The following is an 18,410-nucleotide window of genomic DNA, read 5'->3' as shown; positions in this document are numbered from 1 at the left end:
CCCCATATCATGTTTTGGTCCCCCATGTGCACAAATGGCTTCCTTATTTAAATCTGAGTTACCACAGTCAAGCAACTAGGCCTCTATCTCTTACGGTTCTCCAGATATAAGCACTTGTAAGTACCCCCATCATGAAAAAAATACCCCATATCATGTTTTGGTCCCCCATGTGCATAAATGGCTTCCTTGTGTAAATCTGAGTTACCACAGTCAAGCAACTAGGTTTCTATCTCTTACGGTTCTCAAGATATAAGCACTTTAAACTACCCCCATCATGAAAAAAATACCCCATATCATATTTTGGTCCCCCATGTGCATAAATGGCTTCCTTATTTAAATCTGAGTTACCACAGTCAAGCAACTAGGCCTCTATCTCTTACGGTTCACCAGATATAAGCACTCAAACCTACCCCATCATGAAAAAAATACCCCATATCAAATTTTGACACCCCATCATGAAAAAAATACCCCATCTCAAATTTTGACACCCCATGTGCATAAATGGCTTTCTTGTGTAAATCTGAGTTACCACAGTCAAGCAACTAGGCCTCTATCTCTTACGGTTCTCCAGATATAAGCACTTAAAGCTACCCCATCATGAAAAAATGACCCCATATTAATTTTTGGACCTCCATGTGTGATTTTTGTTCCCCATATTTTATATACTTACCCCATATGTAATATTTTACCCCTATAACTCATAGTTTATTACCACCAAGCTTTGTTTTAAACATTGAAAATTACAGGGACCAAAATTTAAGATGGGGTACAAAATCAAATGATGCCGGGGGGGGGGGGGTTTATTTTGACAGATGGCGGGGGGGGGGGGTTTATTTTTTCGTATGGGGTAGAATCTCACTCCTCAACTGGGATGGTGCCATAAGAAGTCGGGCAAAATTCAAGAAATATTTTTTCACAGAAAAATTGTTTTATTTGAATTTGGCGACCGTTATATTGTTATAAGCCGTGTCAGTACAATAACAACAAGCCGTGTAGGGTCAACCCTAATTAATTGTGGAGGAAAGTTCATGTTCAAAACCGGTTCCATCCCCTTTCAAGCTTCCCCTAATTTCAGGAATAAAAAGAAAAATTATGTTTAATAACGGTATTCAATAATTAATTTTTTATAGATTTAAAGTAAGATAAAGCTTTGAAATCTATTGAACTCAATCCCAAAAATTTGTTTATTTTCCATTGTTATATTCCTTTACTCCTGGTGTCTACCAACCCTCGCTTCCCTCCTCCCTGCCTATACTCCTCTTGTCCAGCTCCTAATTTCACCTTCCCCCTTCCTTCCCCACCTACCCTTCTCCTCACATGAGCTTCTTTATTTTGTTCAGCAGAAAAAAATCAGTTATCTCTGTGAGTCTATTTAGTAAGGAAGTACGTTATTGTACGTTAAAAAAAAACATTAATAAAAACAGACTTAACATGTCTTTGTTAAAAAGCAGCCGTCGCAGGCTTCCAAAATTTACACCCGTCAACAAACGGCTAAATTTCGACCTCAACATAAGCCCTTCCCCGCCGCTAGAAAGCGGCTGTGTCGTTCTAACGGCCGGACTTGGACAGCTGCCGACATGTGATTCCACCCAGTTTGACATGGAGCTCGATGAATTGGAGGACATCCATTTAAACGGTGATAATAATAATCAAGTTACAAAATCCGGATCCTCTGATCTGGACACATTTAGTCCTTGCAGGACTCGATCCGGGTGCGTTTATGAATCCGGAATGAAAAAGCGGAAATTTAGAAACATTGGGGCTAAGAAAAAGATGAAGCGCAACGGCGGCCGGCAATCCGCGGACAACGGTGAACTGCGGGAGAGAAGCCGGGCGGCCAGTGGACAGAGCGGCACGGGTTCTGTCGCGGATTGTTCAGAAAACGGGTCTGAACATAGCGATGATAATGGTAAGTTTTTGTTTAAATCCTATTATATTTAAGTAGTAAGTTTTTTTTTGTCTAAAGCTTAAGATTAAACTACTAAACTTAATGAGTTTTCATCTATGGAAGTTTCTATGGTTCTAGGCTATTTATTTGTCTGTTAAGATCTCGTCAATCATTGATCCCATTATGTTTTTTTCTCTCAAATCTTTACATGGATGGTTTTAGGCTATTTAAATTATGATAATGTTATTTTCTTTCCTCCTCCATTTAGTTTAAAGGCCGATGCGCTTAATATTGATTAAAGAATGTTTAAATTCTCCTTTTTCTAAATGTGTCCTAAAATTTTTCATGAATTTTAATGAAAAATATTGATTTTTTTCTGTATTTGCAGGTGAAACAATCTGTGATAGACTAGGATTCGAACCTGCCGAGGGACCATACGGGGACAGGGGGCTACACTCACCACCTCCCCATCATGTCTACAACGAGTCGAACCGGTTTACCCTCGCCAGAGAGAGAAAACACCGCCACGACATCCCGTCATCGCCGATTCATAATCACCACGCCATGGAAAACGAGCTTTCTTCGCCAGTTATAAAGGTAACCCATTTTCCAAGATTTTAAGCTTCATGACTTATATTGTTTGATTTTTGTCCCTTTAAATTTCCATACAAAAAAAAATCAATATTTATTGATTTTAACATGTCCTTTCTTGTACATATATGTTAGCATTTATCCTTTTTATCCCCCCCTCCCTACATATGTTATTAGTTATTATATCCCCCCCCCCCCTCCCATTATCTTGCTTATAATATCCTTCATTTTGTACATTTACATGTACGTCTATGTTCTATTAGCAGCACAGCCGTATGAAATTCTACATATTTATAGAGACGGTTCGCTACCTGCTATTCTTATCATCTTATGTTTGACCGGATTTGACGTCAAAATATTTTTTCTATGACAAATTTAGTCCAATTCTCTTATCTTTAGGTATATTTTAAGGTCATTGTGCTTTGTTTATTTAACTTAATCATAATTATGATGAAAATTGACATTTTTTAATAAAAGATTTCGTGAATTTTTATTAATATTTTATTTCAGCGTTGGGACCCCCATCACATGGAACCTTTGTCGCCCACCCTTTCATTTTCCCCGCCCACCAACACGATGCGGGCGATGCGGCTGTTTGACGGCGGCCTTACCTCTCCCAACACGGCGTGCGCCGCCCTAACCTCGCCGAGATCCACACCCCGCCTCCAAACCTTGAAGTCTCGCCTGATATTCGGCGAGGATGGAGAACACAGAAGAGCTAGTCTACCAAACCCCCAGGTATTTATTTAAGTATTCACATGCACAGCAGTAAGAACTAAGGTGCGGATCATATTTCAGGGATAAAAAAACAAGAAGTAGACAATTTATGCAAAGAAATTCTATATAAACTGGGAGGGGGAAGATATTAGACTGTAAATTATTCTGGTACCCAAAGCTTTAGAAACACGTTCTCTTCTCATTCGTTGGCCTAAATCTTTACTGAATTGTCAAACTTGTACAGTGTACACCAATAATTTGAACCTACAGAAAAGGGTAATCTTGTTTATTATCATCTTGGGGAGAACATTTATTTATCGTCCATTGTTTATTTCCTTAAGATCCATGGATTAAAAAAGGTTTTATTATTTTTATTAAGATATTTGATTGTGATACAACCACCGGCATTGGGTCAACACGGAAGGCGGCCAACATCAACCCCTTCACCCCGGCAGCTATGCTGTTAGCCAGCAAGAAGCGCAGCAGAACGAAGCGCAGCATTGACTCGTAAGTATCTTTATCATGGTTACATTATTACTGCGCTACTTATGGATTAGATTATTCTTGTTTGAATATTCAGTTAGTGTCCGGGATGGAGGGGACATTGGGTTCAAACGTTTCAACCCTTGATTTTGACCTACAGTTTGGGTATTTTTTGGGTTATTATTGGGTATGTACATCAATTTAATGGCTATTGTCTTATCCCTTTAGATCTCCGAGTTATGGTGTAATATAACGTTTCTTAGCTAGGGGTCATGTTAGGCAATTATTTAAGTATGTATATATGCAGTTAGATTTGTAATGTTATGCAATTATTTATTAGTCAACAAGGCCAATTTTGTTCAAAAATAGCACAGCTCTATTATGTAGAATATTATGCTTTTAGTACATTAAATGCTTTAATAATGTTTAGCAAATTTTTATAGTTATTTATTGCATCGTATTATAGACACGTTTTGCGTATATGAAAATAAAAAAATATATTAGATTAAAACCAGTTTTGTTATTACTGAGGGGCTGAAGGCCTGGCTAAACAAAACTAGTATCTATGTAATGGTTTTTTATTTTAATATTTGTGGAAAATTGTCTATTTTCAATTTGGCTTAGAATCTGTTTTAATCCAGCGGATATTGATTGGTTTCAAGCCATACTGTAAAACCTAAATTCTAGAGCAGCTTCGCTAATTATAAGAATGCCGTTTTGACATAAGATCTTGATATATAAAAGATATAATATTACAAGTACAAGTTGTCAACGGCCGTTCATTACCAAATTTGGAATAATATCGTTGTCCAGATTTTTATTAGGTATTATTACTGATTGTATGCAGTGATAAAATTACAAACAGCTATACAGCTTCGCCCCTAGAGGCCTCTAGGGACACGTAAAATATTTCTATGCAATCTATGTTAAGATAAAAAAAATATCCGTTAGACAGCTTTTAATATATTTTTGGGGGGATTTCTCTTGGGATGATGGAGCTCTCCTAACCCAAATAGCTATGAACCTTTTTAGGACTTATGAGAAGCTACACCGTAAAGGAGAACCATATCGGTTCGGCGGCTAGCAAGATTTTTCAGTACAGAAACACAGACAAAGATCCTCATACTTTAAAAATCTCGTATTATTGGGTGGTTTTATCTGCGGTTTTTTTTATTATTGAAGCTTTCAATTTTTTAAAAAATAATAAAAACTTACTGCACATTTCATGTAGTACACCTAAAATCAAAATTAAAATAAAAGAGTTTTCCAACGGGTTATCTTCTATTTAACACCTGTTACATATGAGCATGCTTTAGGGATAACTTATAATTTCATTTCTATTAAGCATTAGACATAAGCAGTGTTCTGGAGCCGGAGCCGGGAGCCGGGAGCAGCAACATTTTTGGTGGAGCCGGAGCCGGATCCGGAGCCGTATTTTTCGTTAAAAACGGCTCCGGCTCCACAGTGCAGCAAAGCTGGACATTTCGAAATTTTTAACCATCGAATTTGAACCTTATCTTTTAATTAATATATAATATGGGCATAATGATGAAACTAGCAGTTGAAATTTTTAAAAAATATTTAAAATTGACTGAGTACCAGCTCGTTGAAGTTGGCTACCTAAACATGAAATTATCTCAATTCAAGGAATTTAAAAATTTCGACCTTATGTCGATTGAGCAATGTTTTAACATATAAATTAATTTTCTAGTCGCTTTTAATTGTTAAAATCAGTAATGGCAATGTTAGTACTAAATAAAAAACCCGAAAAAAGATATATTTTTTATATCATTATTATGAATTAAAGGCATTTTTTCTAAAATAATTGTTTTTTCATACGTTTCATTTTTACGTTTATTTTATGTTCTTTAGGTTATTTCTCAAAAAAAGCCGCTTGGGTAACCTTCCCACATAGATTTATAATTTAGAAAGGTTATAATAATGATAAAAAAGTGGGTCCAATGTTTACCCAAGAGGCTTTTTTTCGTATATTCACATTTTTATACAGTCCCTACTTAGTGAGAAAGTGTAATATTTGACTTTATCAAAGCATTCGTTAATTCATCTTAGCAGTTATATTTAGCTTAGGAAAGGAAAACCAACGTAAATAACCCTATTTCTTTATACAAGAACAATAAAAATACAAAAGGAAATATTTTTGTCCCCTTTATTGAAAGAGAAGGGTAATTAATATTATACCCGCAACGATTTGAAAAAAAAAGTTTGGTTTTCATTATAATAAAATCATTTACAATCTTATTAGCGAAGATAATCTTATAATTTCAAAAGTCAAATATTTTTCTTAGGTGCTATTTAAGATAGAAAATTGGTTTTTGTTTTAACATTTCCCATAACAATTATATAAGCATCATTTGTATATCTCACTTAGTCCGTCAAGAATGCTCAGAGTGTCATGGAAATTCTCTGTGAAAAATACTATTTCCTTGCTTCTTTAGATTTGATGTTTTATCATGGACATAAGGGTGAAATTGATCTCTTTAGTTGTTTATGTGTATAGATTGTAGAATTTTTTTATGATGAAACCTTGACTCTAACCTTTATGGCGCATCTACACTGTAACTCATTTGTTCGTCTGTTTGTCCAATTCTTTAATATTTTTATTGCTTCCTACATATGGAAATTTTCAATTTTTTTATCATTCTATTCGCCTAGAGAAGAGGGAATGTCACGACTTCTCCTTAGTTTTTGTTTTTAATTTAAAACCTTGGTAAAGGGTTATTTTTTCAAGGACTTTTTATCTTGGTAGAGTGAAGCAGTATACACATAATATTTTAAACTATAGCCTGACATTAAGAAGCTGCATGAGCATTTAGCGATCTCTCTTAATACAGGCAGGCAAACAGTTTTTTAACTTATTTATAAAGGGTTGTTAACATTTAATTTTAGATTTTTAAAATATATTTTAATGTATTGCATATTAATTAGCAAGAATGATAAAGTCTATAAGTACCAGACCAATAAAAGAAAGTCATTCCTTGGGAAGTTTATTAATAAATCAACAAGTTTGACACTTTATATAGAGATTTCCAAGATAATTTATTAAGCATTTAAAGATTTAAAATCTGTCATCAAACAACGAAGACCTACTGACAACTCCCAGTTGAATAGTTGTGGTACAAACCGCTAGACTAAACAATTTTGTTTTATTTATAGCTAGTAACTAGCGGTTATGTGGAACTTGAGATAGTGGGGGGGGGGGGGGTGATGAATTTGACCCAACCCATTCTTTTAGTTTTTAAAATTAAAATCTGAAGAAAAAAAATTTTGGGGGGATGAGTATTTTTTTTGTAGGGGCGATTTCTCTTGTGAGGGTGTTGGTCCCCCCCCCCCCCCAATAGTTATAAACCCCTTCCCAGGATCTGTGTGAAGCTACATTGTAAAGGATAATGATATCAGTTCAGCGTTTAGCGAGATCTGACAGTACACACTGACGCACACAGATCCTGTTACTTTATTAAAAGGGTAAACTTAAACAAAATTTTATAATTTATTTTAGGCTATGTTTTGACGTTGAAAAAATAATAAAATTCATAATTAGCTAATTCAAAAAATGGATCTACTGTTTTCTCATTGCATTGGCGATTCTAAATTGGTATTCTGCATTGATTTATCCTAAGAATTGATAGATTTATAAAGCTTTTAGTAAACATAGTTAAAATGTCCAAAAAAACGTACATTTGCTGCATTGTGGGCTCCGGACTAGCTAAAAATGATTTTTTAAAGTAATATTATAATTTGGCAACGGTCTATTTCCATATAATAAACTGAAAAACTATTGTTACTTAACAAATAGACACACATCCTTCTACTTTTATATAGCTTTAATCAAATAAAAGCAAAATATTTTATATTATTTATTTTATATTATCAAATTCAATAATGAAAAAAAATTTATATATTAATTTTAAGGTAGGAGCCGGAGCCGGGAGCCGTATTTCCAAATACGGATCCGCGGAGCCGGAGCCGGAGCCGCATCAAAATTATACGGCTCCGGCACCCTGGACATAAGGCATATATAGGCTTTTAAAATGTTCAACAAAATTGGTGAAAGTTAATAGAATTTTCCAGTATGGCTTCGAAACCGATTAATATCCGCTGGATTAGAAACGGTTCTCAGCTATACTGAAAAATCGTGTATAGCTTCGTAATAGAAGCTAATTTTCAACGAATATTAAAATAACAATCATGATCAATAAGTTTGGTTGTCCCGGGTCTTTGGAGCCTCTGTTCTTACAAAAATATAATTTCCGTGGATAGCTGTCTATAATACAATACGATAAATAACTCGAACACATCGTAGGGGGTTAATTGAATCAGAATTAACACATACAGAAGATAAGGCAATTTAATCTTGATTTGAAAGTCGGTATCAATCAAATTGAACTGTCCAATGGTGAGGCTAAGGTTATTTAAATTGAGATGGAGATTTTTTGGGTAATAAACCTGTCTATTTTCACCGTGAAAAGTTGGGAAAAGAACCCTTTTCTAGTTTTTTTTTTTTTTATTAGCGCGAAGCCCCTCTTTGAATTAAGATATTTTCGTACTTTTGGCTGTTTATTGAATAGCTTCTGATTTCTATACGTTAAACACATTACATTCAATATTATTATTATATTACTCTACTGTTCTTTTTTATCTCTAAATTGACGTTAATACTAAACAAAATTGTTCTTGTTTTATTGATCTTTGGACCGTTGTGATTATATGTTGTATAGGGGTTGTATATTGTAAACAAATAGTTAACAACCCTAACTTATTGGCTAGTATATGTCTTAGTTTATAATAATGGCTACGCCACCTAGATGCCTCTAGGGGCATATAAATGATTTCTTTTATTTGAAAAGATTAGCTGTTATTTTATTTTTAGCGATTTCTCGTGGGAGGGTGTTAAGACTTTCCCCCCAAATAGCTATAAACCTTTCCAGGACCTATAAGAAGCTACACTGTAAAGGAGAACCATATTTTGGTTCAGCGGTTAGCAAGATCCTTCGGTACATACCCACAGTCAAAGATCATGTTACTTTATTTTAAGAATAAGTGTTCACGTTTGAAAACCTTTCAATATTCCTTATTGCAAATGTTAAACAATTGTAAAAAATACAATTTAGTTTTTGTTAGTTTTTAATGTCCCAAAATGGGGAACTTTTGTTCTATTTTGTCATCTAATTATGGTCTAAAACCTACAAGCATGAAAATTATCTTTGTACCCTATCTATTTTTTGGGATGGTAATCACATAAATTTAAAAGTTGTTCAATTTTGGCTACCAATGTGTGCGAAGAAAATGAGTGCTTTTAACAGGAAGGGAGAGGACATTGGTCCCCAAAGTTTTTTTATTATTATTCGTTGACTTAACAACTTTGGGGAAATTCAATGTTAATATGATTGGTTTGTTCATTTTATAGAGTTAAATGTCTAAGGGGTAACTTTGCGTTTTATCATTGTATTATCCCTTTAGATCCATGTTTTTTTTGTGGGGTGGACTTTTTTTTAGGGTCTGTTGAGTAATAAGGTCAAATTGATTGGTTTTGCTTTTCTGGACATGGGAGGGGGATTTTTAGGCAGGGGAGAAATGTTACTTTTGGGGTTGTAAGTATTTTTATGTTTAATGTATGTACATATACACATATGTAAGTATGTTCTAATTTTACGTAGTACAGTATGCGTGCCCTAATTTCTAATGCCTAATGGATTTCTATTGGCAAAAGTCTTTTATATTTCTAATACCTATGACGTCATATTAAAATGACTCATTTAGGGTATTTTTATTCAAAAGGGAAAAGACACTGGCCGATATATTGATGTACTGTACATCCCAGATGATGAAACACAAATTACCTCCTCTGTAGGTTTCATATAGTGGTTGAAAAGTTTAGACACTCAACTTCATGATTCAACCAATTAAGACTCATCAAGTCCCCAAAGTCAACGAATAAGAAAACGTTAATATAAACTTTGGGGACTCTTGTAATAAGCAGCCCATTGTCCCCCCTCTCTCTCTGATTTTTATTGTTTATTTTAATTTAGCTAGTAAATAAAACAATTTTTCAGTTAAACATTAAAGGCTGATGAAAGGTTATATTTATCTTAAAGCTACTGATTTTTTTTAGCTATCTTATTTTTTCCCAAACACGCAATATTTTTGGCAAATTATAATCTTTGCAAAATGCTAACAATTCAATTTTCTAAATAAGTTTGCAAAAATTAAGGGTTCCTCTTTTTATCTCTATAGATGCCGTATAATCTTTTTTTTGAGAGATTCTTTTGTAATCTTTATTGTAAGTTGTAACCGTTTTGTGGATTTTGCTGCAGGGATCTAAAAGGATAAGACATGTGCCGAAAATTGATGTATATTTGTAATGATAATACACAAAATTATCCCTTCTGTAGATTACAATTAGTGGTTGAAACTTTGGTACACTCAACTAAATCAACAAACCTATCAAAATTCATTAAAAGTCCCCAAAGTTGTTAAGCCAACGAATAAGAAATCTCTGGGGACTATTGTAATAAAAACAGCCTATGTCCCCTTTCCCCCCTGATTTTGCTGCCTTTCATGCAATTCAAATCAACTAGGTAGTAGATTTATGCAAAAAAAAAGATAAAAAGAAGTATTTGGGTATTTTTTTTTTAAATCGCAGTAAAACGTGTTTTTAAAATGATAAATGGATTTTCTTAAAACTGATATTTCAACAAAACACATCATTAGCGTCCTAGTGAGGTAATCAAATATTTTTTTAACTAAAGAATATAGGGTAAAAAATGTAATAACAAAAAATACAAATAATTTTTCAAAAATAAGTTGTGCTTATACATAAAAAGGAGTTGTTAAAAAACGAAAATCTTATTTACATGTAAGCATCAAATAGGATTTCAAAAATTCGTTATTTTTTTATATTTTTTTGTGAAATATTACACCACTCTCAGTAAGACAAACAAATCTGAGTTTTTGCCTAAAACAAAAATATTGGTCGAGGCTTTTTGTTGAATTTTTCTTTAAAGAAAAGAATCGATAACTTTTTTGCCACGGGATAGTATCAGGGAGGTAGGGGACATTAGGCTGTTTATTTCACTAGTCCCTAAAACTTTTAAATATTGTTACCTTGAAAACATTGGAAACTTAAATTGATTTTGGATTGGTTGGTTCATGAAGTTAAGTGTCCAAACTTTTCAACCACTAATTGTAATCTAAAGAGGGGCATATTTTGCGTATCCTAATTGGGGTTGTTTATCAATTTATCGGCCATTGTCTTATCCCTTTACATTCCTGGAGAGTACCTATTCAAGATACATTTTTAGAAACAAAAACTGAATTATTTCAATTGTTTGTTTAAAATTCAATTTAGTTTTTTTGAACTATCTTCATTATTATAAAATTTTGGGGACTAGTTTAATAAACGGCCCATTGTGTCCTCTCTCTGAATTATTTAGTAGCTTCGCTACTATTAAGAAAATTTTGCTGGCAATGTTAAATATTGAAAAAGGTGTCAAATTTGGGACAAAAAGGTTTTTTAAGACTTTGCCATCTGCCCCTAGGCTAGTGGCCAGTCTCTATACATATACATTTTTTTCTTCATTACGTTTAGTAAAAGAAAAGTTTATCTATTAAACTTAAACCTTTTTTCTTTTAATAATCATATAGGATTTATAAATATGTATATGAATCATAATAACCGAAAAAAGCGCCCAAAACCATTTTTATTCGTTAAAAAAATCCAACTCAATTTCGTCATAATTTTTTTCCCAATCTACGCAATTCATTTGGTCTGAACCAGTGCTAAAAATCCGTTTGTATTTGTATAAAACTAAGCTAGCCATCTGCGTATTTTTAGGCCCTTTTTAACTGACGCATGTATTTTTGTAGAGTTTTGAATCATTTTTTTCCCGCCCTTACTTTAACAACAACATCAAGGCCATAAGAGGGTATTCATATTTTTAATCAACTAAAGTTAACATTATTTTTTTAAAATCTGTAAATACCGAATGCAAAAATGTATTAAAATTACTAAAAAATGTGAAATATATTTAATATTTGGTAAAAGTACAAAGAAGAAGATCTAGCCACGAGGTGGTATAAACCCACCCCCCCCCCTCCCCACACATCAATACCCTTTTCTAAAAAGTAAACCCTTACCCCTAAAGCTTTTGTATATATGTATAAAACTACACTAGTCCCCTTTTTTGGCTTTTACAATTTTACAGCTCTTACACGATTTTTTTCATACCAATTTTTGTGGAGATAGCTTTTAAAAAATATGAAAATTATTTCAAACCTAAATTGATATGTTTATTTATTATTTAGGCATTTATAGGTAGCTCAATTTTTTTTACAAAAATTTGAAGAAAAAAATTCGTGTATAACTCGAAAAGGATATTTGTACTATAGAAGCGATGGGGGGGGGGGGGATCTTCTACCCCCACCCTCGTTACACATATGGGAAACATATTTCAATGCGTATACCGCGGATTTTATACGCTTTTAGCAATATATATTCATACCCTCACCTCCTGCTAGGAATACTTTCAATTGAATAAAATATGTTCTCATAGTACTAATGAAATTCCACGTGGGGCGTACCAAAAATTTGCGTTAAAAAAAAGTAATTTCTTCTCACGATTTTATTACTTTTTATCATTTTTTTTTTGATTTTTCAAACTTTTTTTATCTACTTCTACGCAAGGAGGGAGGGATTATTGGGCTAATTGAGTGTCTAAATGTTTTAACCACTATTAATAAACAAAAGTGTTTATGCTGTGTATCATCATTGGAGATGTACGTCAAGATAACTGACTGAAACTTCTTGACAACAATCCCATCAATATGGACCATAATTAAGTATAGAACATCCAAGGCGGTCGGACTGCTTTTAGGCAGGTTTATAGCTACTTTTATACATTATATTTTATTTAGATCTGTTGGTTCTAGTCGTGAGGAGCTGCAGGCATCTCTGGATAGTCTGGAGGGGGAGGAGGATTCGGATAATGAATATAATAATGATATGGATACATCGCAAGCAAAAAGAATCAGGGTAGCGGATATAAACATTACTAGGTAACTATTTTTTAATATTTAGAAAATGCGTAAGAAAATAATCTTTTTGTGCTTTACAGTTGTCAGATGAACTTACTCTAGATATTAAGAACCTGCGCTACTTAAAGGGAGTTGTTCTTTTTAAAAACTTGACATTTTACTTTTGAGTAGGTCTGTTTTTTCTCTGTGTTAAATGGAACAGAGATAAGGTTTCAGGGGTGTATATTCTGCACGAGATTCACTTTTTTTCTGCAAAAAAAATTTGATTTTCCATCATTTTAAGGGATTTTTGTGTCTGTAGATGAGAGGACAAGTAGCTTTTAATGATTTTTCAATGGTTTTTTTAGTATTTTTGGTCAATGTTTCTTGATTATAGTATAAGTTTCAGTAAACTTTATTTTTTTTCAACCCCGCACCCCCCCCCCCCTTAGCCGAGGATCCAATGCAGAATATGGTTTATAAAGATATTTCTCATATTCAATTCGTCACCTCGGGGCTAAAAAAACTGGAAAAGCGGTTTATAATACGATGAAAGAAATAACTATTTTCAAATTCTATTATCTCTCAAATTTGGGAATGTTTTTGGATAATAATTTTCTGTGTCCATGATATTAATACGCAACTTGATGTATAATATTCGTTGGCGGAGAAAAAAAAGACGATAAAACCGTTGGTAAACATGTTAAGAAAATGGTCGTAATAAAGAGGGAAAAAAAACGTTGGTTTTATATCATTGTCTGTTACGTATTGTTTTGATTATTTTGAAATATTAAAGGGATGTGGAAATTACTGTCTCTTTAAAGTAAATAAACGTTTTTGAACATTAATTCATTATTTAAATGATAATTTATCGCATCGTATTATTTACAGCTTTCCGCGGATATAAAAATGTACAATCATAAGAATATAATCCGGCGGTTATTAATCGGTTTCGAACCCATACTGAGAAAAAATCTTTATTCTCATTGGTAATTGATGATTTTTCTTTTTTAGATACGAATTGGAATTTTTGGAGCTGGGCGAGATCGCCACCGGCCAATTTGGCGTGGTGAAGAAATCCCGCCACTGTCTTGACGGTATCGTGTACGCCATCAAGATCAGCAAGAAACCGTTGCGCAACAACAGCCACGACGAGAAGATGGCGATGAACGAGGTGTTTGCGCACGCCGCCATGATGAAGCACAAGCACGTTGTCAGATATTATAACAGCTGGGTGGAGAGAGGACAGGTACCTATTTATTGTAATACTATTGGTCACGCCCCTAGAGGCCTTTTTTCCTGGGAGGCTGGTGGTACCCTCCCCCCAAAAAGCTATAAACCTTCCCAGGATCTATGAGAAGCTACACTTTAAAGGAGAATATACGGATTGCTTTATTTGCTAAGCTAGTAATGAAACTTGGGGCTGCTCCCCAAACAAGTTAGTTCTTTTTAAGCGAATGGACAGAAAATTAGCCTAAAAACAACCTGGAACCTATGTAGAGCTTTTCTGAAATGGAAAATTAAGTTTAATAGTTACTGAAATCTTAAGCTACATACAAAAAAATGTTTAATAGGATTAAGTTTTCTTGTTATATTAAACTTATGTTAACAAAATACTTACCGTTAAATACCTTGTTTTGTTTAATGATGGCACCCAAAATGTGTGTCTGTCTGTTAGTTACTCTTAATAGATACATTAAACTACTTTAAAATAATCTAGAGACACGCTCTCTAAATCAGCCAATAAGAAGCTATAATTCCCTTCTAAAATTATATTTTCATCTAGGTTTTCATCCAGAACGAGTACTGTGAAGGAGGTTGTTTGAGTGATAAAATCGAGGAGTTCAGACAGTCAGGGGGAAAATTCTCAGAACAGGAGCTCAAGAAAATCATCATGCAGATATGTAAGGTACGTAACAGCTGTTTTATTCACGGATTTTCTAAAAAAATAAATTAAAACAATAATTATGTTCAAAACAATCTCGGAAATAACTAGCTATATATTAGGGATCTATAAGGATAAAACAATGGCCGATAAATTAATGTACATTTCCAATGGTGATACACAACATTCCCTCTTCTGTAGATTACTATTAGTGGTTGAAACGTTTGGACTCTTAATTAAATGAAGGGTTCCAAAGTTGTTAGGCCAACTAATAAGAAAACATAATTTTAAATCTTTGGGGACAAGTGTAATAAACAGCCCACTTATTATAAACAAAATTAACCCTTTTTATATATTCAGGGTTTACAGTACATCCACAGTAAGCAGCTAGTCCATCTCGATATTAAACCTGGAAATATTTTCATATCCCTGGAATATGCAGCTCCTTCTCCAAATTCAAAGTGAGTAAATTTTTTTTTCAGTGCGGGCTTTTTATTTTAATATTCGCGGAAAGCTGTCTATAATACCACGTGATAAGTAACTAGTATCTTTTAGCAGTTACTAAAATTTTGAATTTCAATTACTACTTTAAATTATCAAACCATAGAGTTTCATTATTTAATTCTAACAAATCATCAGTTGATTTAGAAATATAGACATTTTATTTGAATGAGTACAAAAAATATATACAGATAATTGAAGCAAAAGATGTAATATCTGATTTTAAAACTGTAAATAATTATTATTATTTTTTTTAGGTCCGACAACCACAGCACCGATTCTGGGGCTGCTAGCGGCGACTACAGTCCCCTGCCATCCTCCAGAATCCTTGAGGATGAGGAGGGTGTGTCTCCAGGTAGCAATGGCGACGAGAAGGTCCACTACAAGATCGGGGACCTGGGCCACGTGGCCAGCGTGTGGGGCGGGTTCATGGCCCCCGAGGAGGGAGATTGTAGGTACATGGCGCCTGAATTGCTGCAGATGGAGCCGGAAAGGAATATGCTGCCCAAGGCGGATATCTACAGCCTGGGACTTACAATTTTCGAGGCTGCCTCGCTGCAGTATTTGCCACGTAATTCTGGCGATGGGCCTTTGTACGAGAGATTAAAAAACGGAGATCTTCCCTACCTGGAGGGATACTCCCGTGAATTCAACAACCTGCTGAAATCCATGATCCACCCGGATCCAGTGGCCCGGCCCGCCGCCTCCAAAATCCTGACCAACTCGACGCTGAACCCGTCGATGAACAAGAGCCGCAGTCAGCTGTACAAGGAGCTGAAGGAGTACAAAGAGAAGGTGGCCATGTTGGAGCTGCAGTTGGCAACCTCCTCCAGTGGCACCTCAGGTCACATGATCACAAATGCTCGACCTGCTACTAGGTAAACATAATTTTTCTCGTTGTTCTTTGAACCAGGGATCAAAAGGGATAAGACAATGGCCAATAAATTAATGTAGATCCCAATAATGATACACAAAATTACGCAATCTTTAAATTAAAATTTAATGGTTGAAACGATTGTACATTTAAACTAACAATCTGACAAATTAAAATTCACTGAAATCTTCTAAGTTGTTAAACCAAAATAAGAAAACGTTATGATAAACTTAGGGGACTAGTGTAATAAACAGCCTTATTTTCCCTACATTCTGTATAATTAAAATGTTTACATGTTCATTTATTTTCAGATATACTCGGATAGGGATGGACAAAGAGAACGACGAGCCACCCAGCTGTGCAATACTCCAGGCTAAACGGTTGGTCGGTAGGGGTGCCACCAGATCAACATCATGTCTTATGTGACTTTCTCCTTACACCCTTTAAAAAGACATAAATACACAACAAAAAACTATTATTTATATTTAAACCTTTTGGCATTTTGGTCAGTTCATTAATTTTGTGATTTTTATAATCTTTGAAGGAAGCATTTGAGCCTATTAATAATGAAAATTAGTCCTACATATCTCAGTTTCAAATGGTCCGGATGAGTTTTGTGAAAGTGACCCATTTTTTTATATTATTAATTTTATATATTTTTGAGCTATCAGTACCTGAGCTTTATAATATGTTATTATTATTATTTTTTATTAATTTCTGTATTTTTAATATTTTGACATTATTCTGAAATTCATATTATTAAAATATGTTGCTATTATATTATTATAATTATTTAAAAATGACGCCAAAAAATAACCTAAAATGTAACAGTCTTCCGAAAATAATAATTTTTGACTTGATGGTTCTTAACCATACATCCATCATTTATTTTATTTATTAAGAATGGCAATAACAAAATATTTAAATGTTAATATTTCCCTTTTTTGCATGTTCCAAATTATTTGTTAATCCATTAAGATTCCTAGATTATAGTTTTTATCGTATCGTATTACAGACATTTTTTCGCGGATAGAAAATGTAAATTGATTTATTCCAGTTTTGTTGCCCTCCGTTGGGTTTGAAGACCTGCACCAACAAAAGAGGGATTCAAATTTTTTAAATTTACTATCTGCGGAAAAGTCTCTGAAGTACGTTACAATACATGATTTTTCAGTATGGCTCTGAACCAGTTTTAATTCAGCGGATATAAATTGGAGTCATACTTTTAAAGAAATACATGATAACTTTTTAGATTTCTTTACTTCTTACCAGGGAGGGAGAGGACATTGGGCTGATTATTACACTAGTTCCCATTAGTTTTATATTAACATATTCTTATTCGTTAGCTTAATAACTTTTGATTGGTTGGTTCATCGAATTTCGTGTCCTTACACTTCAACTTGTAATTGTAACCTCCAAAAGGGGTAATTTTTATGTATCTTCATTTGTGATATACATTAATTAATCGGACAATGTCTTATCCCTCTAGATCCCTGGTGTCTTATTAAATTTCCACAATAATTGTATTTCTATTTATCCTGTGTTATTAGTTCTATTTAGTCTGAATAATCATTTAATTTAACGTAATTAAAACATATAAAATGAAATCCTTCCTATATTATTTTAGATTAATTTTTCTCCTTATTTATTAACCATTTTGAATTAAATGTTAGTTGTTAGTACGCCTTCTTATATGAAATTTTGTTGTATTTTGTATATTATAGTGTAACTGTGCTACATTATATTATAGAAAAAAAACCTATATATGTGATTTGTTTACTTGATATATTTTGGATAATAATATGATAAATCTGTGCTAAATTAATATAAATCTTAAATTATCAGTGAATTATTGTGTTATTTAATTTGGATAGTTTTTTGAAAAATGACTTCTCTTGTAATTAAGTCATTATGTTTAGATTCGACCTAGGACGTCCACATTTTTTGTTTGATGTATAAGATTTTGTTGACAACTTGGATTTTATTTTATAGGGAAGTTTCTCATAGATCTCGGGATGGTTTTAGGCCATTTTTATGCTCTTTCCTTACCCTTTCCTTACCCCTGTAAATACAGAGCTCCACGTATTTTGAAGGTGGACGTTTTCATTTTTTGAGTGTTAGGAGTGCCCCACCTCCCAAGAAAATAGCTTAAAGCCATCACAGGACCAGTGGATATATTCCCTGAAGAGTAGAGCCCAATCGGTTCAGTGGTTACTGAGAAAAAAGCTTCAGACAGACATCGTTCTACTATAGACTAGCGGATTCTCCCATAGCCTCTACGGGCTTTACCCCAAGAGGTTTAATCAACCTATTTTTGTGTTTAGATTTAAAAAAAAATTTAGGAGGGTAATTATTTTTTTTTTTTTTTGGGGGGGGGTTAGTCGAACTTTTATCTTATATGTAATTTAGTTTGATCATCATCATCATACAAAATAAAACAA

At 33.7% G+C, this 18,410-nt stretch overlaps 1 protein-coding gene across 4 annotated transcripts; it reads left to right on the top strand.

The window, feature by feature from the left end:
• The first annotated feature begins 990 nt into the window (after positions 1-990).
• Positions 991-17,818, top strand: Wee1 (Wee1 kinase). Of its 4 annotated transcripts, none has more exons than XR_013879971.1 (11): positions 1,300-1,909; positions 2,277-2,485; positions 2,990-3,217; positions 3,576-3,703; positions 12,611-12,751; positions 13,724-13,958; positions 14,496-14,618; positions 14,955-15,055; positions 15,353-15,973; positions 16,281-16,970; positions 17,144-17,818. XR_013879971.1 is itself a non-coding variant. In XM_080161886.1 (10 exons), exons 1-10 carry the CDS (start codon positions 1,318-1,320, stop codon positions 16,393-16,395), a joined length of 2,493 nt encoding a protein of 830 aa, XP_080018012.1. In that variant the 5' UTR covers positions 991-1,317; the 3' UTR covers positions 16,396-17,818. The 4 variants fall into 4 exon arrangements, 1 of the variants encoding a protein (XP_080018012.1); XR_013879970.1 differs by having other exon boundaries at positions 17,110-17,818; XR_013879969.1 differs by having other exon boundaries at positions 16,281-17,007; positions 17,110-17,818.
• Positions 17,819-18,410: the final 592 nt, after the last annotated feature.

Source organism: Acartia tonsa, chromosome 5 (genome assembly GCF_053477335.1).
Source record: "Acartia tonsa isolate MP-2025a chromosome 5, ASM5347733v1, whole genome shotgun sequence".
NCBI classification, from domain to species: Eukaryota; Metazoa; Arthropoda; class Copepoda; order Calanoida; family Acartiidae; genus Acartia; species Acartia tonsa.
The sequence above is the reverse complement of the archived record's forward strand: the minus strand, read 5'-3'. Positions and strand labels throughout refer to the sequence as shown.

Excerpts from the sequence above, each read along its gene's own strand:
- Wee1 (XM_080161886.1), top strand. The coding sequence starts at position 1,318 with ATGAGCTTCTTTATTTTGTTCAGCAGAAAAAAATCAGTTATCTCTGTG. Across the intron at positions 3,218-3,575 it reads CTAGTCTACCAAACCCCCAG|ATATTTGATTGTGATACAAC; the intron begins GTATTTATTTAA and ends ATTTTTATTAAG. Across the intron at positions 15,056-15,352 it reads GCTCCTTCTCCAAATTCAAA|GTCCGACAACCACAGCACCG; the intron begins GTGAGTAAATTT and ends TATTTTTTTTAG.